Here is a 26,496-nt window from a genome sequence, read left to right as displayed (position 1 = left end):
CTTTGGGATGAATTTGAGCGGAGACTGAGAGCCAGGCCTTCTCGACCAACATCAGTGTGTGACCTCACCAATGCGCTTTTGGAAGAATGGTCAAAAATTCCTATAAACACACTCCTCAACCTTGTGGACAGCCTTCCCAGAAGAGTTGAAGCTGTAATAGCTGCAAAAGGTGGACCGACATCATATTGAACCCTATGGGTTAGGAATGGGATGGCACTTAAGTTCATATGTGAGTCAAGGCAGGTGACCGAATACTTTTGGTAATATAGTGTATATATATATATATATATATATATATATATATATAATATGTAAAACATTATGACCACTGACAGGCGAAGTGAATAATATTGATTATCTCGTTACAATGACACCTGTCAAGGGTTGAGATATATTAGGCAGCAAGTCACCAGTCAGTTCTCGAAGTTGATGTGTTGGAAAGAGGAAAAATGGGCAAGTGTAAGGATTAGAAAGACTTTGACAACGGCCAAATTGTGATGGCTAGATGACTGGGTTAGAGCATCTTTAAAATGGCAGGCCTTGTGGGGTGTTCCCGGTACGCAGTGGTTGGTACCTACCAAAAGTGGTCCAAGGAAGGACAGCCCGGTGAACTAGCGACAGGGTGATGGGCGCCCAAGGCTCACTGATGCGCATGGGGAGTGAAGGCTAGCCTGTGTGGTCTGATCCCACAGAAGAAGTATTGTAGAACAAATTGCTGAAAAGTTAAAGCTGGCTATGATAGAAAGGTGTCAGAACACACAGTGCATCGCAGCTTGCTGCGTATGGGGCTGTGTAGCCACAGACCTGCAGAGTGCCCTTGCTGACCTCTGTCCACTGCCAAAAGGGCGACTTACAATTCTCATTTATACAACTGAGCAGTTGAGGGTTAAGGGCCTTGCTCAAGGGCCCAGCAGTGGCAGCACAGAGCAATGGAAGAAGGTGGCCTGGTCCGACATTTTCTTTTACATCACGTGGAAGGCCGGGTGCGTGTGCATCGTTTACCTGGAGAAGAGATGGCACCAGCATGCACTATGGGAAGAACGCAAGCTGGCGGAGGCAGTGTGATGCTCTGGGCAATGTTCTGCTGGGAAACTTTGGGTCCTGGCATTCATGTGGATGCTATTTTGACACATACCACCTACCTAAACATTGTTGTGGACCAGGTACACCTCTTCATGGCAACGGTATTCCCTAATGGAAGTGACCTCTTTCGGCAGGATAGTGCGCCCTGCCACACTGTAAAAATTGTTCAGGAATGGTTCGAGGAACATGACAAAGAGTTCAAGGTGTTGACTTGACCTCCAAATTCCCCAGATCTCAATCTAATCGAACATCTGTGGGGTGTGCTGGCAATCAAGTCCGATCCATGGAGGCCCCACCTCGCAACTTACAGGACTTAAAGGATCTGCTGTTAACATCTTTGTGCCAGTTACCACAGCACACCTTCAGGGATCTAGTGGAGTCCATGCCTCGACGGGTCAGGGCTGTTTTGGCAGCAAAAGGAGGACCAACACAATATTAGGCAGGTGGTCATAATGTTATGGCTGATTGGTGTATATACACACACACTCACCCTCCACTTTAATAAGAACCTGCACACCTGCTCAATTATTCAGTTATCCAATGAGGCAATCTGGCAACTGCACAATGACATATATACACCCACGCACAGATTGCAGATGTCGTGTGTGAAAATCCCAGGAGATATCCCAGTGATACTGGTACCAACATCCATGCCACGATCAAAGTCACAGAGATCACGCTTTTTCTTCATTTGGATGTTTGACGTGAACTTTCAAGATTCAAGATTCAAAGCGTTTATTGTCATGTGCACAATGAGGAAACCAAGTTTCCCTGAACAATGAAATTCTTCCTTTGCTGTCCACGTTGAATGCCAAGATAACAAACTATATAGAAATAAAAAATAAAAACAGACATGTACATACATACGAACAAACATAATAAAGACGTAATTAACTGCAGCTCTTGACCTGTATCTGCATGATTTTTTGCATCATGCTGCTGCCACATGATTGCTAATTAGATAATTGCATGAATCTACAGGTGTTCCTAATAAAGTGGACAATAAGTGTATATATATACACACACATAAACACATACAGTGGGGTCCAAAAGTCTGTGACCACTAGTGAAAAGACTTCTGGTTGAAAAATTTTCATCACTAATGATATTATCAGCTACAGCTTGAGGGAAAAGTAGAATCTTAAAAATATTTACATGAATTTCAGAATTTCTTAGTATTTGGTATGTCCCCTTTTGCTTTAATGACAGTGTGCCCTTCAGCTGACACAGACTCCACAAGTTTGTGTAAAATTGATAATCCATGTTAGATCATATCCATCGACGTGTTTCAGTGGAAGGGATAAGACTCATGGAAAATCTGACCTTTTGTACAAAGGAGTTAATATAGTCAGTATCACAAATTTGCTTAAATTTAAATAGTGACTTAGAAATAGTGTAACATCTTGAATATTGAATAGTAAAATTTTCTGAATTCTAAAACTTTGTTTATTTCCAGTTTTAAATGTTCCCAGCCTTTTGGATCCCATTGTATGTACATACGTAAACACACACAGACACACACACACACACACACACATTTTGTATAACAGCTCTCCCTTAATGACCAGAGAAGACAATCAACAGCTCAGTGAAGAGAGAGCCATCACATGCAGACATGACACAGAATTTCTCTCCACTCAATCAAATGATTTTTAAACTAAATTTTTTAAACTCAAATGAGTTTAAAAAATCCTCACAATTATTCTATTCATGAAGCATATACTGAGAAGTGATTGTAAATCTTTAAAACCATTGACTCGATGTCCAGAACAGAGTGGTGTTTCCCAAAATTAACATTAGCATTATCTGCAGCATAAGCTGGAACATGCCCAGTCTAATTCATACTTCTCGAGACAGCTTATAAAAGCCTTTTCATCACTGTCTTCATAAAAGTCAAGAAGCTTGCATAGGAGTCAGGAAGCTCCATCAGACACCGTAAAATATCTAAGACACCCTGGAAACATTTTTCTGTTGCATCATTGCATCTTTGGCAACTGAGAAATAAATGGGCTCACCTCAGGTGTAAGGTCATCCAAAATATCCCCAACAATCTTCAGTCTTGGAACATTCATAGCAATCATCTTTGCTTTTGTTCTTCCCATATGCATTTTATTTACACTGTTTGAGTCCTGAAGGAGAGAGCTGTTAAACTGTCTTAAGCTGACAGGAAGTACTGTTGTAGCTCAGCCTGTGTTTAACCGCATAATACACTTCACAAGCAGAGATTTCGTCATAAATACCTCTTTTAAGTGATCAGTGATTTAAAAAATAAAAAAGTTACTATTTCACAGATACAGTCTGATGTTCCATTGATTTGCTTGCGGTTGTAGATATTGCACAATCATGGGGCATCATGCTCACTGCCCCACTTCCACAGAGTTATTATTGCAGCAAGTGCTAATAGAGCCCCATTTGGGCAGGAATCATGCTGCATCAACATTGTTAGTGCTGGACTCCTAGTGATCTATGTCATTACAAGAGTTGGCTAGTGGTTGATATCAAGGATAAATCAGCCCTCAGTACACAGTACACATTCAACAGGTTTACCATTTGCTTACTGTCACAAACCTGAATGATGAGCAAGTTTATGGGCTCTCTAATTGCAGTATTAAGCCTAACTGAGAGATGGCACTTGCATCTATGTTTTCATATCAAGTTCATTTTCGGTAACTTTGTGGACAAATACATTATGTGAAATTATTTACTGACTTTATTTTTGACCAGATTTCATTTCTTGTGAGAACGGCTGGTGTAGCCACAGAATATTCGCTCTATTTCTCTGACAATACTTTATTCCATTTCACCTAATGGACTTTAGAGTTAGTGACTATTAGCATATATTGATAACTTGGCAACATGATAATGCCACATTCGAAGCCAGTCTAAAACCATTATCTCACAGGTACACCACTGCCTTATAAAAGAAATTAAATATAAACTCTGCAAGGCATCAGTGCAGCTGCCATCTGTTTTGGACACACCTTTAGCAGACACTTCTTTACTCTGCATCAACTTTGGCAAACCATGACCATTTGTGCACAGGGGCATTGTTATGATGAAACATATATGGACCCTTTAGTTCCAGTGAAGGGAAATCTTAATGCTCAGTATACAAAGAAATTCTAGACAATTGTGTGCTTACGACTTTGTGGCAACAGTTTGAGGAAGACCCATATACGGGTGTGATGGTTATGGTCCACATACTTTTGGCCATATGGTTTGTCTATATTTATGTGACAGGATGGTTGAATTCTCGAATAAGTAGAATAATCGGCTTTATAAACTGAAACAGCTCGAGAGCGGTGTGCTAATGGTGGCTATCAAGCTGTACCCCAGGAGTGCGGGCAGGAGAAAAGTGATGTTGAATGGGAGGCACATCATCCTTGTCAATATTGTGCCACCTGTCCTCTTCAGGTTACATTTCAGGTGTAGGAGCACTGGCTCTCCCAATGGATGAAATGAGCGACAGAGGAGGGGTAGGTGGAGCTGTCTGTTTTGCTGTGGAAAGCTCCATTTAAGTGCTGGGGGAACTAGTAGTGTAACGCTTGTTTGCACTAAAATGAAGAACTTAAGGGAACCAAATGTACAAAACAGACAAAAATTCAAATGTTCAGAGTTTCGCGGCTGCTACCACATTGAATGATGTAATAATTTTATTGAAGCTATCTCAAACATGAATTATTGATATTGAAAAAATGCTTTCTGGCAGTCCTGGGAACTCCTAACTGTACAGTCCTTGTGTAGAACCACTAAGCTACTGTAGCCCTGTCAGATGCATGTATTTGGATTAGAATAGAATAGAATAGATTTTATTGCCATTGTTTTGAACAACGAAAGACTGTTTAGCAGCTCACAAGGCCCTTTATGCCTTTATGCTGGCATGTTAAATGTACATTATCAAATTTCAATGCATGCATGATTGAGTGGGCACATTGAACAAAATTGTTCCAAAAACTGGCCACTGCCATCTCATTCCTTCTTTCTCTGCTTCTCCTTCCCATTTTGCTCCTCTCTATCTCTCTTCCAGGCATTATTTTGTAGCAAGTTCATACACAGTCAGTAACCCTGGTGAACAATTCTACATGTTTAATGTCATCGCAGCGTGGCTCATAACACTGTGTGGCCGGTCGTTTGAAACACCACAGGAATACGATGACCCCAACATGATTGTCGCAAACATCCTGACGCACCTTAGGGCACTGGTCAGTTACAGCCACACAAGAACACATGACTATGTGTGTGAGAGAGTGAGAAAGAGAGACAAATAGCCATTCCTAGAGAGTGTACTCTCTTTATGACTTGATTGTTTCTGTGGTTGGTGTAGGGTGGGCTGGTTGACTTTCCTCCATCTAAGCTGAAGTCTGGTGCTGGAGAACATGTGTGTTACGTCTTGGACCGCCTGGCAGAGGAAGCACTGAAATGTAGGCAGTTTGTCTGGAAGAGGTAAACCACACTTAAAGGAGTGACCTACCAGAACATTTAAGAAGAGCACTTCAAAAATTTGCTTCTCTTTCTCAGGCCTCTCTACCCCTCAGAGGAGTTGGAGGAGGAGTCTGTGATGGGGGATGATGCTGAGCTCACACTCAGCAAAGTGGAGGAGTTGACTGTGAGGCACGCACACTTACACATATAGTTAGGTCCATAAATATGTGGACATTGACAAAGTTAATGTTTTTTTTTTTAGCTGTCTACCACAGTATAGTGGAATTGAAATTAAGTAATGAATATGACCTCAAGGTTGAGATTTCAGGTTTAATTTGAGTGTATTGTACATATGTACGTCCAAATCAGGTGAACCGTGTGGGAATTAGAGCACTGTATACACACACACATATACATACACACACACACACACACACACATATATATATATATATGGTGTCCCAAAAGTCTCCATACATAGGGGAAAATAACACTTTTTGACAAAAATGTCTTCCAAAATTTTTCATATTTAGTTTATATTGTTTTCAGCTAGCCTTTCAGAATGCCCTTGACAAAAGAAGAACGTATTGAAATCATTCTCATGGCTGGATCGGGAAGATGTCCCAAGGTTGCGATGGACTTTAACAGGAAATATGGCAAGCACATCACACATGACACTGTTGCCAAATTTACTAACAATTTTAAAAAGACTGGAAGTGTTGCGGACCAAAAGAGAAGTGGATGTCCACGCACATCCACTGATGAAGGCACAACCGACATGGTGCTGGCATAAATAGTTCCCTATGTATGGAGACTTTTGCCCTGTGTGTGTGTGTGTGTGTTTGTTTGTGTGTGTATATATATAAACTGCTCAAAAAAAGGAACACTTTGAAAACACATCAGATCTCAATGGGGAAAAATATCATGCTGGATATCTATACTGATATGGACTGGGTAATGTGTTAGGAATGAAAGGATGCCACATTGTTTCATGGAAATGAAAATTGTCAAACTATAGAGGGCTGAATTCAAAGACACCCCGACAATCAAAGTGAAAAAATGATGCAGCAGGCTAGTCCATTTTGCTGAAATTTCATTGCAGCAACTCAAAATGGTACTCAGTAGTTTGTATGGTCCCCACGTGTTTGTATGCATGCCTGACAACGCTCCTAATGAGATGACAGATGGTGTCCTGGGGTATTTCCTCCCAGATCTGGACCAGGGCATCACTGAGCTCCTGGACAGTCTGAGGTGCAACCTGGCGGCGTCAGATTGACCGAAACATAATGTCCCAGAGGTCTTCTATTGGATTTAGGTCAGGCGAGTGTGGGGGCCATTCAATGGTATCAATTCCTTCATCCTCCAGGAACTGCCTGCATACTCTCGCCACATGAGGCCGGGCATTGTCGTGCACCAGGAGGAACCCAGGACCCACTGCACCAGCGTAGGTTCTGATAATGGGTCCAAGGATTTCATCCTGATACCTAATGGCAGTCAGGGTGCCATTGTCTAGCCTGTAGAAGTCTGTGCGTCCCTCCAAGGATATGCTTCCCCAGACCATCACTGACCCACCACCAAACCGGTCATGCTGAACGATGTTACAGGCAGCATAACGTTCTCCATGGCTTCTCCAGACCCTTTCACGTCTGTCACATGTGCTCAGGGTGAACCTGCTCTCATCTGTGAAAAGCACAGGACGCCAGTGGCGGACCTGCGAATTCTGGTGTTCAGTGGCAAATGCCAATCGAGCTCCACGGTGCCAGGCAGTGAGCACAGGGCCCACTAGAGGACGTCGGGCCCTCAGGCCACCCTCATGAAGTCTGTTTCTGATTATTTGGTCAGAGACATTCACACCATTGGCCTGCTGGAGGTCATTTTGTAGGGCTCTGGCAGTGCTCATCCTGTTCCTCCTTGCACAAAGGAGCAGATACTGGTCCTGCTGATGGGTTAAGGACCTTCTACAGCCCTGTCCAGCTCTCCTAGAGTAACTGCCTGTCTCCTGGAATCTCCTCCATGCTCTTGAGACTGTGCTGGGAGACACAGCAAACCTTCTGGCAATGGCACGTATTGATGTGCCATCCTGGAGGAGTTGGACTGCCTGTGCAACCTCTGTAGGGTCCAGGTATCGCCTCATGCTACCAGTAGAGACCCAAGCCAAATGCAAAACTAGTGAAGAACAGTCAGAAAAGATGAGTAGGGAAAAAAATGTCAGTGGCCTCCACCTGTAAAACCATTCCTGTTTTGGGGGTCTTCTCATTGTTGCCCATCTAGTGCACCTGTTGTTAATTTCATTAACACCAAAGCAGCTGAAACTGATTAACAACCCCCTCTGCTACTTAACTGACCAGATCAATATCCCAGGAGTTTAATTGACTTGATGCTATACTCTGATTAAAAAGTGCTCCTTTAATTTTTTTTGAGCAGTGTATATATATATACACACACACACACACACACACACACAGAGACAGTCAGGTCTGGAAGTATTTGGACAATGATGGAGTTTTTGTGATTTTGCCTTTATACACCACCACAGTGGATTTGAAATAAAACAATCAAGATTTAATCAAAGTGTAGACTTTCAGCTTTATTTTAAGAGGTTCCACAAAAATGTGGCATTTACCATTTAGGAATTACAGCCATTTTAAGCAAAGTTCTTCCATTTTCACGGGCTCAAAGGTATTTGGACAATTGACTCACAAGAAGTTAATTGATCAGGTGTGGTCCATTCCCTCGTTACTTCAAGACAAATGAAGCGAATGAAAGGTCTTGAGTTGATATCAGGTATTGAGTTGGCATTCGGCAGCTGTTCGACTGGAGCTACCAATATGTCCAAGGAGATCTCAATGCAAGTGAAGGAGGCCATCATTAGGCTGAAAAAAAAACAACATAAATCTATAAGAGAGATAGCAAAAACCTTAGATGTGGCCAAATCAACAGTTGGATACATTCTTAAAAGAAAGAAAGCACTGGTGAGCTCAACAACATCAAAAGGCCTGGAAGACCACGGAAGACAACTAAAGTGGTGGATCGTAGAATCCTTTCCTTGGTGAAAAAAACACATCAACAGAAGTCAAGACAACATCAACAGAAGTCAAGAATACTCTGGAGAAGGTAGGCATATCATTGTCAAAATCTACAATCAAGAGACGCCTTCATGAATGTAAATACAGAGGATTTACAACAAAGTGCAAACCACTGGTAACATTCAAGAACAGGAATGCCAGATTAGACTTTGCCAGAAAACATCTAAAAAAGCCTCCCATGTTCTGGAATAAGATTCTTTGGACTGATGAAACCAAGATTAACTTGTACCAGAATGATGGGAAGAGAAAAGTATGGCGAAAGAAAGGAACAGCTCATGATCCAAAGTATACCACATCATGTGTCAAACATGGTGGAGGCAGTGTTATGGCATGGGCATGTATGGCTGCCAATGGAACGGGCTCACTGGTGTTTATTGATGATGTGACTGCTGACAGAAGTAGCAAGATTCTGAGGTGTATAGGGCTATACTCTCTGCTCACATTCAGCCAAATGCTACAAAACTGATAGGACGCCGCTTCACAGTGCAGGTGGATAATAACTCTAAACACACTGCAAAAGCAACTCAAGACTTTTTGAAGGCAAAGAAATGGAATATTCTTCAATGGCCAAGTCAGTCGCCTGATCTCAACCCAATAGAGCATGCTTTTCACTTATTGAAGACAAGACTGAAGGCAGAAAGGCCCACAAACAAGCTGCAACTGAAGGTGGCTGCAGTGAAGGCCTGGCAAAGCATCTCCAGGGAGGAAATTCAGAATTTGAGTTTTGAGAACATGGGCTCCAGACTTCAGGCAGTCATTGAACCTCTTAAAATAAAGCTGAAAGTCTACACTTTGATTAAATCTTGATTGTTTTATTTCAAATCCATTGTGGTGGTGTATAAAGGCAAAATAAAAAAAAAAACTCCGTCATTGTCCAAATACTTCCAGACCTGACTGTATGTGATGTAGACGGAGGGGAGGCTGGTCGGACTGGCAGGTAACACGTGATGATTCGCACCTGTGTTTTATTACTGCCAGTCTACTTATTTGTGTCTCTTTGTGCTTTCAGTGACTCACATAACCTGTGAACAAAAGGCAGAGTGATCTATAGGTGGCCGAGCTCATGAGACACACGTGCACGCACACGTGTACACACGCCGAAGAGCATGAACCTGACTGAGCGAATGCCACGAGACCCTTTTTCTGTTGAACTGCTCTGTTTTGTTGAGCTTTTGAAAATCATGGACTGAATAAATGCGAGCCTGGAGCTTGGCTAAAATTCTGCCTGCCTCCCGAGTCTTCCTCTGTACCCTCACTCACCGAGTCCTACGTATATATACAGGGTGTCCCAAAAGTCTCCATACATAGGGGACTATGTATGCCAGCATTGTGCTGGATGTGGAACAGATCATCGAGCAGTTGGTACTGGAGCAAGGTACGGTGGAGTGAGTCCAGTGCCACAGGCCCTCCCTGGCGGAGGATCACGTGATGGCGATCACTGGTCCAGACACCTCCCTTTTTCCTTGCTGTCTACCTCATTCTCTCTCTCCTACTCCTCCCAGGAACCAAGCCCTAAAACCGGCCCCCCGAGCCGGATTTCCTCCCTGTTTTTCCTCCCCGCCTTCTCCTTCACTTCTGCTGTCTCCCCCAAATCCCTCTCTTTCTACACAGGTAGAACCTTCTGCACCCACCAGGACTGGGGCATTGACTGGGAAGGTGGTGCTGGGGCTGTCAAAGTCAGCTCTGTGTCAGGGGGACACAGAGGTTGTGGAGGGCTCCTCTACTCCACCCTATGCAGAGATTTCCCTTTGGAGCAGTAATGCAACGAGACCCTGAGGCACACCTTCAACCAAGTGAGAGAAATTGATGGTCAGCAAATTCAGCCTAACGTTGTGCTGTTCCATGCAGCCCACCATAATCCCATGGATAGGCATTTGGAGCTGGATAAAATCCTAAACCATCTAATGGTTTTTATTGGCCAGGCATTAGGGCAATGTTCGCAGGTGGTGTGCGGCATGTCGCAAATGTCAGCTGGTGAATCTCCTGGCCACCCCAAAAGCGCCATTGTGCCCATCACCCTTAATCGAGGTCCCCTTCCAAAGAATTGGCATGGACCTCATCAGGCCATTAGAAATCGGTGTACTCGAGGATATCACTTTTTGTTAGCCCTGGTGGATTATGCAATGCAATATCCAGAAGCAGTGCTTCTGCACATCATCTTGGCACACTGTGTAGCGGAGGCACACTCCCAAGTTATCGGTGTTATCTCCCAAGTCAGGATCCTGAAAGAGATTTCTCTGTTAATTGCCTGCTGAAACGGATTGGCTGATGACAGCCACGTTTTTTTTTTTTTTTATCAATTAGGTCACCATCAAAAACTCAATTACACATTAGCACATAGATGCACCTTACCAAATTTAAGCTCAATCAGATGTATGGTTTCTGAGAAACAGTTATCTGACCTTAGCTCCACCCCTATGTATGACCACACCCCAAAATTTACCAAATGACCTTTTGATGGGCCAGAAATCCTAGGACTAGTTTGCAAAAGTAGGGTTTGCATATTATGCAAATTAGCACCTTTGGTGCTTAGAGCCCTTATTATGATTGTTATCTTGTCCAATTACTTTTGGTCCCTTAAAAAGGAGGGACCACACACACATATATATTTGTCACATATACATTACAGCACAGTGAAATTCTTTTCTTTGCATATGCATAGCTTGTTAGCTTGTTAGGAAGCCGGGGTCAGCTGATATGGTGCCCCTCGTGCAGAGAGGATTAAGGAACTTTTTTTTTCAGATAACCTTTAAGAATGCCTTTGACAAAAAAAAAAAACATTGAAATCATTCTCATGGTTGGATCAGGAAGCTGTCCCAAGTTTGCCATGGACTTTAACAGGAAACATGGCAAGCACATCACACACAGCACTATTACCAAACTTATAAACAAATTCAAAAAGTGTTGTGGACCAACTGAGAAGTGGACGTCCACAAACATCCAATGATGAAGGCACAACCAATGTGGTGCTTGCATCAGCGCTTTCAAAAACTTAACAAAGCAGAACACTTCAACAGAAAAAGGGTCTGTCTCAGACTTGTGGCAATCCGTCCATCAAGTTCAAGTTCATGCTCTTTGGCATGTGTATGGGTGTGTGAGCGTGTCTTCAAAAATATAGCGAGCTCCGCCAGCTATATCTTTCGCTCTTTCTTGCTGATTACGGGAATCTCTGAAAGCACAAAAAGACAAAAGTAAGTGGACTGGCGGTAATAAGACACAGGTGAGAATCATCACACGTTACCTGCCGATTCGACCTGCCCCCTCTCCGTCCACAGCTGATGCTCAACCACGCCCCCGCTGCCATATAACCCCACCGCCCGACTCAGGCCAGGGAGCCATCCAGCCTGCAGCTGACTCACCCCCATAGCAAGAGAGGTAATCAGCCACTACCATCTGTGCCTCTGGCCTGTGGACCACCTCGAATTTGAATGGCTGAAGTGCCAGATACCAATGAGTGATCCATGCATTGGCGTACTTCAAGCGATGGAGCCATTGGAGCGGGGCATGATGGGAACAGAGGGTAACAGGATGCCCCAGTAGGTTGTACCGGAGGGTAAAGACCACCCATTTGATGGCTAGACACTCCTTCTCAATTGTGCCTGCTTGCACGGCTCCATCCACTAGACCAGTTCTGACGCTCCCTTTTTAGTGAGGTTAGTCAGTGGCCTGGTGACGTCTGAAAAATGAGGTACAAACATCTGCCAGCACGCATAGTGTCTGTGACAAACATAGAGCTATTCATCCTGGTAGAGCTCTTGGCATGAGACGAGGCTAGCCCGTCTAGCTGAATGGCGGCGACAGGAACTCTGTTGCTGAGCCACGTCTCCATGAAAACAAAGACGCAGCAGCCTCTAAACTCATGCCACGTAGTTTGCTGGAGTCGGATGTACTCCAATTTATTGTCCAGGGAGCAGACATTGGAGTGCAGGATGGAAGGGAGAGCCGGCCGGCTAGGGTTTGTTTTTGGCCTAGCATGGACCCCTGCCCTCTTGACGTGCTTCCGCTTCCTCGCACACCACTTACGGCGTCGCCTGATGCCGTTGGCCGGGTGGAGGCCTGTTCTCCACAGCAAGCCGAGATCGCGTAGCTTCTCCAACAAATCATCATGCAGTCGGTTGTTGCGTGGATTCTGTGTTTTATTAGTGTCTGGCGATGGTAGACACGAACACAGGTTGCTCCGATGTCCGTGTGCCATTAAAAGTCGGGCTAAGAACAAAAATGGCACCATTTTGGATCCGGAGCAGCTCCTGCATGCTATTGCCTGTGACACCATCTTGGATCAAAGATCCATATATGATTCTTAAGAAGCATGCAAAATTTTATGGAGATTAGACAATAGATGGTTCTACAACAGTTTAAATTTTAAAAATTCTATTTCTTTCTGGTAAATTCCCATATATTTCTTAAAATTATCTTGCTTTTTCTCTGATTTAGGTGCTTATAGGCTTGCACAATATTAAGTAATAACTTTTTACACATGTCCTTAAAGGCCCTGAAGTGCTTGAACTCTGATTGCTGCTTGCAGCTATATTTATCATTATTATTATTATTATTGTTAGTAGTAGTAGTAGTAGTATTGGACCAAACAATAAGGCCTAGAAACATGAAACTTTGAGGGATTGTAGTACTCCACCAGTTTACAAGGGCGCAAAGTCTCACCCCGATCGGCCACACAGTGGCTCTACAGTGATCAAAACAAAAAAATTCTACAAACATGGCCATACCTTTTGAACCGTTTGTCACAGACTCAGGTGTCTTAAATCATTGGAAACCTTGGGTCAAGACAAACAAAACGTATAAAGATTTCATTTCTGCCGTCAAAACATGGCTGCCATTGGCCAATCTATGTTCAGCAACCGCTTATAAAAGTGGTGTAATTCGTACACGATTCACCCAGTTTGGATGCAAATACCCCCAAATTAAAACCAAAAGTGTCTGCACTGCATATTAATTATTCAATTTCAACTCCAATATACTGTGGTAGACAGATGAAAACCATATCTATAATGCAGCATTAAACCCTGTCTGTTTGTAGGAGGAGGCTGATGAGGAAGATGACGTTATTGATCTGGAGGAACTGAAGTCCAGAAATAGTCAGAGTGTGAGTTTAAGAACTAGCAGCACTGTTTTCACTGTCTGACTCTCACAAACTCTGACAGATGAGTGTCACATGAATCAGAAATTAAACTTGTTACATTTGTGTATCAATCATACAGTGGTATTCCTGGAGTTAGGGGTCTTCTCCCATTCTTTCCTGCAGCACATCTTGAGTCCTGTCAAGGTGGATCGGAAGCATTAGTTTACTGCTATATAAGGTCTCTCCACAGATTTTCAATCAGGTTCAAGACCTGGTTGTGGCTGTATCACTCAAGGACATTCGCAGATTTGTTTTGAAGCCACTCCTGCATCAACCTGTCTGTGTTGTTTTGAGTCATTATCATGGTGTCCTGAGTGCTCATGAGTTTCCTCAAGGATATCTCTGTACTTTGATCAGTTTGATCTACCCTTGATATTGACAAGCCTTCCAGTTCCTGCTGCTGGAGAACATCCCCACAGCATGATGCCACCACTGTGTGTCATATAGGCATGGAATTAGGCAGGTGATGAATGATGCCTGGTTTCCTGCAGATGTAACAGTTGGCATTCATGCAAAATAGTTAAATCGTGTTTTTATTAGACTATATAATATTATCCTGAGTATCCTTTGGGTAGCTTTTGGTAAACTCAAAGTGCCCTGTGTTTGTCTGGATGGCCAGCTCTATGAAAAGTCTCAGTGATTTCAAATGTCTTCCATTTAAGTATGATGATAAGTGGCAGAACTTTTATGTAGCTTTCTCTAGATCTGTGCTTTGATGTAATCTTGCCTCAGGGGTATATGATCAATTTCTTTTAACTTGTGTTTTTTTTTTTGTTCTGATATGCACTGCCAGCTGTGGGGCTTTATACTGACAAAGGTACAGTGGATATAAAACGTCAGCACACCCCTGTTAATATTGCAGGTTTTTATTTAAAAAAAAAAAAATTAAACCAAGATAACTAATGTCAGATGATTTCCACCATTAATGTGATATAGCAGAAAACAAAATTCATGTGAATAACAAAGAAACATTTTAGGGGAAAAAGAAAAAAACACAATAGCCTGGTTGCATAAGTGTGCACACCCATTAAACAGTAGTTTGTCAAAGCACCTTTGGCTTGTAATACAGTGCTCAGTCTCTTTGGGTAAGATTGTACCAATTTCTGTACCAACATAACATCTAGATTTGGCAATTTTAGTCCACTTTTCTTTGCAAAAGTGCTCCAGATCTATCAGATTGTGAGGGGATCTCCTGTGCACAGCCCTCTTCAAGTCATTCCACAGTTTTTGACAGGATCTGGGCTCTGACTCCAAAATTTGACCTTCTTCTGAAGCCATTCCTTTGCTGACTTGGATTTGTGCTTGGGGTCATTATCGTATGAGAAGGTGAAATTCTTCATTTTCAGCTCTCTAACAGAGGTCTGCAGCTTATGTGCCAAAATAGTTTGGTATTTGGAGCTATCCATGATTCCATCTATCTTGAATAGAGCCCCAGTCCCAGCTGAAGAGAAGCAGCCCTATAGCAGGATGCTGCCACCATCATGCTTCACTGTAGGTATGGCGTTCTTTGAGTGATAAGCTGTCTTGTTGTTGTGCTGAACATATGTTTTAGAATTATGCCAAATATATTTTGCCCTGGTCTTTTCAAACCATTTTACCACATGGTTTGGCAAAATTTAGGCAGAACTGGCTGGGGGGGATTTATTTATTTATTTATTTTGTGAGAAAGGGCTTCATCTAGCCCAGATGTGTGAAGAGTACGAGAGATTGTTGTCACATGCAGGGAGCGATCAGTACTTGTTCTTTTTTCCCCAAAACATTTCTGTTTATTTTAAACTTTTTATTTATTTTGTTGGTTGCTATATCACATTATATGAGAGTTCAATTGAATTCTCAAATCTGATAATCAGAAAGTGTGCATTATTAGTACTGCCAGCTGTAACATGAATGTTAATATTATGCACTCATTCTAATTAGGGGCCAAGCACCACAGGTGCGTAGACACCCATTGTTTTCATCAACTTTCTTCTTCTTCTTCTAGAACCGTACATAGGAAAGTTATCAAATTTGGTACACAGATAGGGGACAGTCTGAAATGTTACCATAGCAAATTTGGAGTTGGTATCTTAAGCCCTCTAGCGCCACCAACAGCTCAAAGTTGCACTGATTTTTATGCTAATAACTTTTGAACCATAAATGCCAGAAACAAAATTTTCCTCCGATTTCTTGGCTTGTGCCAAGTCGAATGCACCCTTTGATGTCATTTTCTGTCATGAAAATTTTTCCACCATTTTGAATTTTCTTAAAACCCTACCTTTTCAAACTCGAGTTGATTAGTCAAACGTTCTCGAATAACGTGCAAACGAATTCGATAATAAGCATGCCAACATGGACTTGTGAAATCAGTATCATTGGTGTCACTGGCACTATACTCTGAAGGTACTTAAAAAGATTCAGGAGAGTGCCACCTTGTGGTCAAAAAAATTATAATGAAATTTCAATAAATGCTAATAGCTTTTGATTACTTTTACCAATTATGCCATGGTTGGCTGAATCTGCTGTGCGCCATTTTGAAATGCTTTGAAAACATACTTTTATGAACTCCTCCTGGAACATTCATCCGATTTTCACGAAAGTCGAATAACGTCATTTTCAGACCATACCGACAAAAAATTATGGAATTCAAGTTGATTAGTCAGACAATTTTCATGAGCATGCCGAAATGGACGTGAGGCTATATCTCCATAATGCTTTAGCATATTCAGACCAAACTTAGTATATTTCATAGCCATCATGACTTGAGGGTGCCTACACTGTTTCAGAACAGCACCACCTAGTGCTCATGAGATATGAAAAAAGCATATTTTTGCTTTTCAGACTGTTTGTCCAATTTTCACCAGATTCAACTCAGATCATCTTCAGTCCATGCCAGCAATAAGTTATGGATTTTGTGTTGATAGGCCAAACTGAACTGCATAAAAATTGGCCTACAGCATCTATGTTCATGTCCGTCATTGTCCATGAGGACAACTGTGTGTCTTAAAAACATGGCAGCCATCTGCCAATCAAATTTCAGCAGTTTTTAGACAGTTACCGAAGACCGATCAAAACAAAACACTGTGGATATATTTGCCTTTTGGGCTGAGAGGTTTGTGTAAAATTTGAAAAAAAAATTGTCACGTTTTAATTGTTAATTGTTTTATATAATGTAGTTTTTCAGAGAAACGCAAGGATCTGAGGCTGTATCTGTGCAATTCTTTGATGTATTATGATGAAAGTTTATATGAGCCATTGTAACCATCCCCAGACAATTCCATAGGAATTTGGTGACAGTGCATCTATTGGTCAAACGTTATATGAAATTATAAAACATTTCAAGTATTTCTTCTTGTGGTTTGTAAATTATTTTGCATAAAGTCATCACTGCTGTCACAACAATCACATCACTAGAATAATCATTACTGTTTTAACTCAAATTGTCTTTGACACATATGCCCTGATGGTACCTGAGAAATCTGCAGCAAGCATCACAGCAAGTTTGTGCTTGGCCCCGTAATTGCTGCTTGCTACATTATGTTTTTGTTTCTGCAGTAACAGTTTTATACACAGGGACTTGTGCGGTGGATGCGCCACATAATCTAAGACTGATGATAAACAGATTTAAAAGCAGGTTTTTATTTTTTTTTAAACAGACTGTGCTTTGTGTGTGTGTGTGTGTGTGTGTGTGTGTGTGCGTGTGTGAGAGAGAGAGAGAGAGAGAGAGAGAGAGAGAAGCTGTTGAAGAGTGACTGTTTATCGCAGCTATAACATAAGTGAGAATAGAACAGGAACTAACTTGTGGATGTTCCACAACATTAAAAACAATTATAAACCATTAAAAGGTGCAATGTGTTGTTCATTAATAAACACTGTAATCATTGGCAAATGATACCAAGTGGTATAAGTGTAATAACACACTTCAGACCATGCAGTTATTCCTTATTTAAAGGTGGAAAAAGATCTGACATGATTTATCTTGGTTTCTTGTTTTGTTTTTTTGTTTTTTTTTGCAAAAACCTGCAATTTTAACAGGGATATGTAGACAGTTTATATCCACTGTCTTTTGAAATCATGTCCAATCAGCAGAATTTAATACAAGTGAGCCGTCTCAAGGGTGATCAGTGGAAGTGGGATGCACCGCATTAAGCTTGATGTCTGATATATAATGTGATATATAAATGTGACGTTTTAGTTTTTAATTAAAAATTAAATTATAAATCTTTGTGAAAACGTTTATGGTTTTTACTGATTTATGTGATGTGCAAGTGAATATGTGTTTAGGAAGTGAGTGTGTTGAGACCAGAGATGATCCTGGAGTCAGTCACCGATTCTGCGGAGTGGAATCTGGAGGTAGAGAGGGTTCTGCCCCAGCTCAAAGTCTCTGTCCGCTCAGATGTTAAGGTTAGAGCTTCCATTTTCACAATCATTTCTTACTTAAGTTAGAAAGAGTAAAAATAAATCCTAAAAATGACTTCATGAATCCCAAACACTTATACCTGGTATTTAGATTTTTTTTGTTTTATAATTATACTACTTATACTACTTGTAACATTTTGTATTATACTACTCAAATTAAATGCTTTGACCAGGCCTGAGAATCAAGATGTTTTACCAGTTTAGAGTTTTGAGTAACAGGTAATTATGGTAAACTTCAGGATTGGAGAAGCCATGTGAGCCAAATGCATCAGCACCAGGACGGCATCAAAAGCTCTTTGAAAGAGGCCAAGGTATGTTACACATGTTTACATATAACTCAAGTTTGTATATTTTTAACACTCAAGGCTTTTGGAGCTCAGTGATTGCATATGTTTCAGGCATATCTGGATAAACTGCTGGAGGAGATCAGTAAGACTCAGGAGAAAGTGAGCAGCAGAGAGAAGTATATCAACACACAGCTAGAACACCTAATCACAGACTACAGGAATGCACAATCAAAATTCCGTGAGGTAAAAGTCTAAGCAAGGTAAACTTGATAGGGAGTGCTTCAGGCACAGTTTAGTGTTTTGCCTGCTCATGCCTGACTGAGTGTAGACTCATAAACTGATTTTCAAGGACTTTTGAAATTAAAGTCTTTACTTCAATGCTGCATCAATCATTATTGGGTCAGGGGTGTAAAACAGTAAAACTGAATTGCTGAGCCACTGTGAGCTGCATCTGTTGTCCATATTAATGCAATATCAGTCGAATTTGCACTTCTCATGTGGTCACATAACTTCTCTTGGGCTGTGCGGCAGTTGGGTCATTCCATAAAAACTCAACCAGAGGTGGTTGCACCATGATATTAGAATTTGCTAAAACATTTAGTACATAAATGTACATAAATGTAAAAGTACACAGAGTATTGTACACAGAGACCTGAAACTTGCTGAAGTGTTACAGAAGTTGGGTTCTGACAACTCGATTGTGGACACCAAATACTGTTTCTACACTTAGTTAAAAGGTTTAAGAAATTTAAGAAAATCATATATATATATATATATATATATATATATATATATATATATATATATATACATATATATATATTACACACTATATATTACACACTATATTGCCAAAATTTTTGGGACGTCTGCCTTTACATGCACATGAACTTTAATGACATCCCATTCTTAATCCGTAGGGTTTAATATGGAGTTGGCCCACCCTTTGCAGCTATAAAAGCTTCAACTCTTCTGGGAAGGCTTTCTACAAGGTTTAGGAGTGTGTTTATGGAAATTTTTGACCATTCTTCTAGAAGCGCATTTGTGAGGTCAGGCACTGATGTTGGACGAGAAGGCCTGGCTTGCAGTCTCCACTCTAATTCATCCCAAAGATGTTCTATCGGGTTGAGGTCAGGACTCTGTGCAGGCCAGTCAAGTTCATCCACACCAGACTCGCTCATCCATGTCTTTATGGACCTTGCTTTGTGCACTGGTGCACCGTCATTTTGGAACAGGAAGGGGCCATCCCCAAACTGTTCCCACAAAGTTGGGAGCATGAAATTGTCCAAAATGTCTTGGTATGCTGAAGCATTAAGAATTCCTTTCACTGGAACTAAGGGGCCAAGCCCAACCCCTGAAAAACAACCTCACACCATAATCCCCCCTCCACCAAACTTTACACTTGGCACAATGCAGTCAGGCAAGTACCGTTCTCCTAGCAACTGCCAAACCCACACTCGTCCATCGGATTGCCAGACAGAAAAGCGTGATTCGTCACTCCAGAGAACACGTCTCCACTGCCCTGTCCAGTGGCGGCGTGCTTTACACCACTGCATCCGACGCTTTACATTGCACTTGGTGATGTAAGGCTTGGATGCAGCTGCTTGGCCATGGAAACCCTGATCTGAAGGCCACACGAAGTTTGGAGGTCTGTAGCTATTGACTGTGCAGAAAGGTGGCGACTTCTGTGCACTGTGCGCCTCAGCATGCGCTGACCCCTCTCTGTGATTTTATGTGGCCTACAACTTCGTGGCTGAGTTGCTGTTGTTCCCAATTGCTTCCACTTTGTTATAATACCACTAACAGTTGACCGTGGAATATTTAGTAGTGAGGAAATTTCACGAATGGACTAATTGCACAGGTGGCAACCTATCACGGTACCACTCTTGAATTCACTGAGCTCCTGAGAGCGACCCATTCTTTCACAAATGTTTGGAGAAGCAGTCTGCATGCCTAGGTGCTTGATGTTATACACCTGTGGCCATGGAAGTGATTGGAACACCTGAATTACACCTGAATACTTTTGGCAATATAGTGTGTGCATATATATATATATATATATATATATATATATATATATATATATATATAACATATTATATACACACACACACAGTACTGTGCAAAAGTCTTAGTCACATGCAAAGAAATCCTGTAGAGCAAAGATGCCTTAAATTAAATTAAATGTTCCTACATTTAAAAAAATACTATAAAGTGCAGTAAACAGTAATAAATGAAACAAAGTCAATATTTGGTCTGACTTGGCCATTGAAGAATATTCCATTTCTTTGCCTTCAAAAAGTCTTGAGTTGCTTTCGTAGTATGTCTGTGAAGTGGCGTCTTATCAGTTTTATAGCATTTGGCTGAATGTGAGCAGAGAGTATAGCCCTATACACCTCAGAATTCATCTTGCTACTTCTGTCAGCAGTCACATCATCAATAAACACCAGTGAGCCCGTTCCATTGGCAGCCATACGTGCCCATGCCATAACACTGCCTCCACCATGTTTGACACGATGTGGTATACTTTGGATCATGAGCTGTAGCCATACTTTTCTCTTCCCATCATTCTGGTACAAGTTAATCTTGGTTTCATCAGTCCAAAGAATCTTATTCCAGAACCTGGGAGGCTTTTTAGATGTTCCTGGCAAAGTCTAATCTGGCTTTCCTGTTCTTGAATGTTACCAGTGGTTTGCACCTTGTTTTAAACCCTCAATATTTACATTCATGAAGGCGTCTCTTGATTGTAGATTTTGACAATGATACGCCTACCTTCTCCAGAATATTCTTGACTTCTGTTGATGTTGTGAAGGGTTTTTTCTTCACCAAGGAAAGGATTCTACGATCCACCACTTTAGTTGTCTTCCGTGGTCTTCCAGGCCTTTTGATGTTGTTGAGCTTACCATTGCTTTCTGTTTAAGAATGTACCCAACTGTTGATTTGGCCACACCTAAGGTTTTTGCTATCACTCTTATAGATTTATATTGTTTTTTCAGCCTAATGATGGCCTCCTTCACTTGCATTGAGATCTCCTTGGACTTCATATTGGTAGCTCCAGTCGAACAGCTGCCAAATGCCAACTCATTACCTGATATCAACTCCAGACCTTTTATCTGCTACATTTGTCTTGAAGTAACAAGGGAATGGACCGCACCTGGTCTTAACTTCTTGTCAGTCAATTGTCCAAATACCTTTGAGCTTCTGAAAATGGAGGTACTTTGTTGACAATGGCTGTAATTCCTAAATGGTAAAATGGTAAATGCCATATTTATGTGGAACCTCTTAAAATAAACTTGAAAGTCTACACTTCAATCACATCTTGATTGTTTTATTTCAAATCCATTGTGGTGGTGTATAAAGGCAAAATCACAAAAACTCTGTCATATTTGTGTAGGTCTCCCTTGTACCACCAGAACAGCTCTGATCTGTCAAGGCGTGAACTCCACAAGACCACTGAAGGTGTGTTGTGGTATCTGGCACCAAGACATTAGCAGCAGATCCTTTAAGCTCTTGTGAGGTGGGGCCTCCATTGATCGGACTTGTTTGTCCAGCACCTCCCCCAGATGCTCGATCGGTTTGAGATCTGGGGAATTTGGAGGCCAAGTACCTTGAACCTCAATCCATTCCTGAACAATTTTTGCAGTGTGGCAGGCCGCATTATCCTTCTGAAAGAGGCCACTTCCATTGCCGTCAGGTCACTGACGTCATCTGTGTGGAAGCAATGGGAAACACTCTTCCCCTGAGTTCTTAGAACTTCCCCTAAGTTCCTAGAATGCTCCACAGACCAGTTATCCATAAAAATTTTCTGCTGCCTAGAAGCTTTTTTTTAATTATAAATCATGTCTAAACTTTACACTTTTACAGCAAATTATGTAGGACTTATCAAAAGAATAACATGTTTATGTGGCCATTAACATTGCTGTTGTACATAACCACATTTTGTTTTAATAATGATGCAAGCCCAGTTGGCAAATGAAATTTGGGGTGCATGTAGTCCTAGGATAATAGTTTATGCATGCAAAAATTCAGGTCCCTAGCTGCTTGTCAACATTTGCTTCTTGCAAATGAAAATTTGTGCAATTTTAGTCATTTTGCATGCCTAAATCTCTAAACTGAGTGGTCCTTTCCAAATGAAACTTGGTGGTTATATTCCAGACATGGCATAATACAAGAAAGAAAATGGAATTATATAATATAGAGAATTTTCAATAATTTTCAAAATACTAGTTTTTGAGTAGTAAAATTATTTTTTAAAAAATTGGAAACTAAGAGTTGAAGCATTATCTGGTGTCTATAAAGGTATCAGTGCCATCTGAACCAACAACTATAATTCTCCAGCAAGTTTTAAGTCTGTATCTACCTTTAAGACCTTTCTGGGAGCATCTGAAAAATCCTTCAGAATGAATTTATAATGGAAATATTTAATTTTCGGCCATTTTGAAGGGCCCATATTTCAGAGAATAAGACAGATACAGCTTTGGCTGGCTGGAGTTCTCATCGGTTAGAGATCGCTCGCTGCTGTGGCCTGAAGATCATTGGGATTGCTGGGGATGGTGCTGCTTGGGGACCATGGAAATGGCTTTGGACTGCGGCTCATATGGGATTGAATATTGAATTGAACTGAATTGAATTTGACATTATCTCTAAGAAATACCTCAACTCTGACCAGAAAATTTTATAAGAACATGACTTGGTTGGATCTGTCAAGTAAAAGCCAAAAAAATGTGACGGAAGCTTATTTTATACAAGAAATCCCTCACTCTTCTGACAACAAGCTATATTTTGTGAAGTATCAATATCTGATCAGCTGTACTTGATACGTCTTATTTGCACATACTAAGCCTAGAATAAGTTTAAACTAATTAGAAGACATTAATGCAACCAACCTTTTGGAACTTTGTTTGAATTGACATGGAATGACTCATTTAAATCTGCTCTCAAAAGATGATCTTAAAATCATCAAAAGATCCATTAACGCTAAATACGCCTGCATAAATAAAACTGTGAATATGTGAAGCAGATTGTGACACTTTTACGAGTTGGAGACGGGATGCAGACTTGGGACAACTCAGAAAGGGCTCTTTATTTTCTTTCACTATTTTCTGCGCTTTTCAGCAATTTTATTTTACTTTAGCAGATTTACACACACAGCTCTGTGCTGCTCAGCTCTCTCTGTCCCGTGGTTCTCGTCTCTCCCCCTTTATCCTTGTTGCCGCTCACTGAAACAGAACACTTGTTAGAGAAATCCTGCATAGTTGTAGGTTCTTAGCACTCACTTTTCCTGGCTCCGCCCTCCATTCACAAACCATGCCGACTCAGGCCAGGGAGCCATCCAGCCTGCCGACGACTTCCCCCCCATGCTAAGAGCAGAAATCGGCCATAGCCATCTGTGCCCCCGGCCTGTGGACCACCTCGAACTTAAACATGCGGTGGAGCCACGGAGCGGGGCATGGTCTGAACAGAGGGTGAAGGCTCATCCCAACAGATAGTATCGGAGGGTGAGGACAGCACCATGGTTTAAAACAAGTTGTCTTTCAATGTCATACTATATTTGTGTCATGCTTATAGCCACAAGGTTGCCATTATTAATTTGATTACTTAGCATGCATTATCCAGGTTGAGTATTAGTATGATTATTGTGGCTGATTATTATCAATCTATTAACAACAGCTTGTTTTGTATGCGTGTGATGGTTGTGTAATTTGGTGTTGTGTTGATGGTTGTGTAAGAGTTGGGATAAAGTAAATTGGAGTACAATGTATTACATCCCTGTTACAGAATTCATGACCAAAGTTCTAATTTTACCTTGTGGAAAGTTAGAAAAAACACATTACTCAGAGCTCTGCATGCTAATCAGTGTCAGAGGAGGAGAGTGCAGTTTACACCCTGCCCCAAGATCCTGATGATTGGAGCAAGCATTTTATGGTCAGCCCAACTGGAAAGGGTTAAAAAAAAAAAAACCCTGACACAAAGGAAACTCGGGAGTCTCTTTTAACAACTCTGAGTTCTCTTCAACCATCATCTCGAGGGAGTCTTTTTTAACAACTCTGAGTCTCTACCAACATCTTCAAGGAGCTCTCTTCCATCAACATCTGTGGGAGTCTCTTCCAACAAGTCAACCAAGAGCTTCAGAAGTTCTCGCCCCTCACCATCATGAGGAAATCACGCTCAGTTTGAGGCTCCGCATCCAGACTAGTTCCTGCAAAGCTTGTGAACCTCTCATCAATGCTTTGCAACCCTCCTACAAGACTTTGCTGGTGCGCGCCTCACTCCATTCATCATCCTGATTGGTCTTCCGAGACACCATTCAAAAGCAACCAGACTGCTGATGAATCCCCATTCAAAGAGACAACTTAAACACAAGTACAGTACCTCCATATTCTAGCTGAACTGGTTAATATAAAGCTTAAAGCCGTTCTAAATGAAACAAAGGTTAATTAATAAGTTGTTGGTTTGTTCAGGTCATGGTCTGAGAAACAGCTACAGTCCTAGATACTCAGGACTTCATTCATTCTCTATTCAAAACCCTTCCCTGTTAACCTTGTGTGTGAGTGCATGCAAGCATGTAAAGTAGTATAAAGTAATAGTATTAAAGTCTCATCTGATTTTAAAGGCAAGTGTCTTGTGTCTCTGCGCTTATAATTTACTGCCTTAAACTGCTGATCTTGTTACTGTGCTCTTAATATAGTGTTTCACTGTATTTAGAATATTATTGCCAGTGGCCACAGAGGTAAATACCCCATGTACAATTAAAAAATACACTAATTTCAACTCATCGCTGGATGAATAGTTGTTCAGCTATTAAAATATTAAGTTTGCAAAATTTCCCCTTCTGAGCTGATCTGCTAATGTCCTACATATTTTGGTGGAGAATGCAGGAGGCTTAACCTAAACAGCTAATTTCCAACAGCATTTTGTGGATGGAGGATTTTGTCTGTGAGTTGTTGGAACATTGCTGGGGCTCCAGACAACCCAAAAGAAAGGGTCACAAACTGGTATAAACCAAATGGAATGGAAAAGGCGAGATATGTTAGTCAAGGGGATCTGCCAATATGCCTTTGTCAAATCCAGTGTTGCATAAAAGTGAGCCACGCCTAACCAATTGAGCAGTTTGTCAATGCAAGGCATCTTGCACACGTCAAATTTACACTGTGTTGACTTTTCTAAAGTCCATACAGAACCGGAGAGAACCATCTGCCGTGGGAACCATGACCACCAGACTGGACCAGTCACTGTGGGACTCCTTGATTACCCCCATATCGGGCATGGCCTTGAACTCACATTTCTATTTACATTTACGGCATTTGGCAGATGCCCTTATCCAGAGCGACTTACAGAAGCACTTTGAAGTCTCTATCAATAAATACATTCTGATACTGGTTCTCTGGGTCACAGACTAAGAATACCATCAGTCTCCTCCTGCACCACTTGTTTTTTGTGTTCGAGCAAATGATAGGGGCGGCTGCATACCACCACTCCTGGAGGCATCTCAATGTGGTGTTCTATGAGGTTAGTGGAACCTGGTAGAGGCAAAAACACATAGAAAATTCTGTGTGCAACTTGGAAACCTCCGTGATTTGAGATGGTGAGACGTGGTCTCCACAGGGTGAATTGAGCCACCCCTTTTAGATTCACCTCCAGTCCTAGCTCCTCCCTCTTCAGAACGACCGTCGCCAAAGCCACAGGGACCTCCTCTCTCCATGGTTTAAAGATGTTGAGATGGTATACTGCTGTGCCCCATGGTAGATATAGGAATGGCTTCGGGGTATTGTGTTGGATAATCCACCGGGACCAGCACAAAGCAATGCCGTCAGTACCAATGGCCCGAGGAGGTCCATACCAATTCTTTCGAAGGTGACCTTAATCAATGGAAGGGGGCACAATGGCACTTTTAGGGTGGTCAGCAGATTTACCAGAAGACATTCACAATATGTCACACACCACGTGCAAACATCGCTGCGAATGCCCGGCCAATAGAAGTGGGCCATGAGACGGTTCAGTGTCCTAACCTAAATGCACCAGATTAGGTGAGCCACCTGGAATAACATTTCCCGACAGCTCTTTGGGACCAATAACTGGCTCAAAC

General features: G+C 41.7%; 1 protein-coding gene across 2 annotated transcripts in view; it reads left to right on the top strand.

Annotated features, from left to right (window-relative positions):
* Nucleotides 1-26,496, top strand: part of ift57 (intraflagellar transport 57 homolog (Chlamydomonas)) — a 40,357-nt gene that overhangs the window by 3,448 nt on the left and 10,413 nt on the right. For both annotated transcript variants that reach the window (XM_053227714.1, XM_026941222.3), the window contains exons 2-8: nt 5,111-5,285; nt 5,408-5,526; nt 5,602-5,689; nt 13,627-13,692; nt 17,989-18,108; nt 18,363-18,434; nt 18,522-18,653. In XM_053227714.1, the coding sequence (XP_053083689.1) occupies nt 5,111-5,285; nt 5,408-5,526; nt 5,602-5,689; nt 13,627-13,692; nt 17,989-18,108; nt 18,363-18,434; nt 18,522-18,653 (772 nt within the window). The remainder of the gene's footprint in view (nt 1-5,110; nt 5,286-5,407; nt 5,527-5,601; nt 5,690-13,626; nt 13,693-17,988; nt 18,109-18,362; nt 18,435-18,521; nt 18,654-26,496) is intronic.

Source organism: Pangasianodon hypophthalmus, chromosome 21, assembly GCF_027358585.1.
Source record: "Pangasianodon hypophthalmus isolate fPanHyp1 chromosome 21, fPanHyp1.pri, whole genome shotgun sequence".
Taxonomy (NCBI): Eukaryota; Metazoa; Chordata; class Actinopteri; order Siluriformes; family Pangasiidae; genus Pangasianodon; species Pangasianodon hypophthalmus.
Note: the sequence above shows the minus strand (reverse complement) of the source record. Positions and strands in the feature narration are given on the sequence as shown.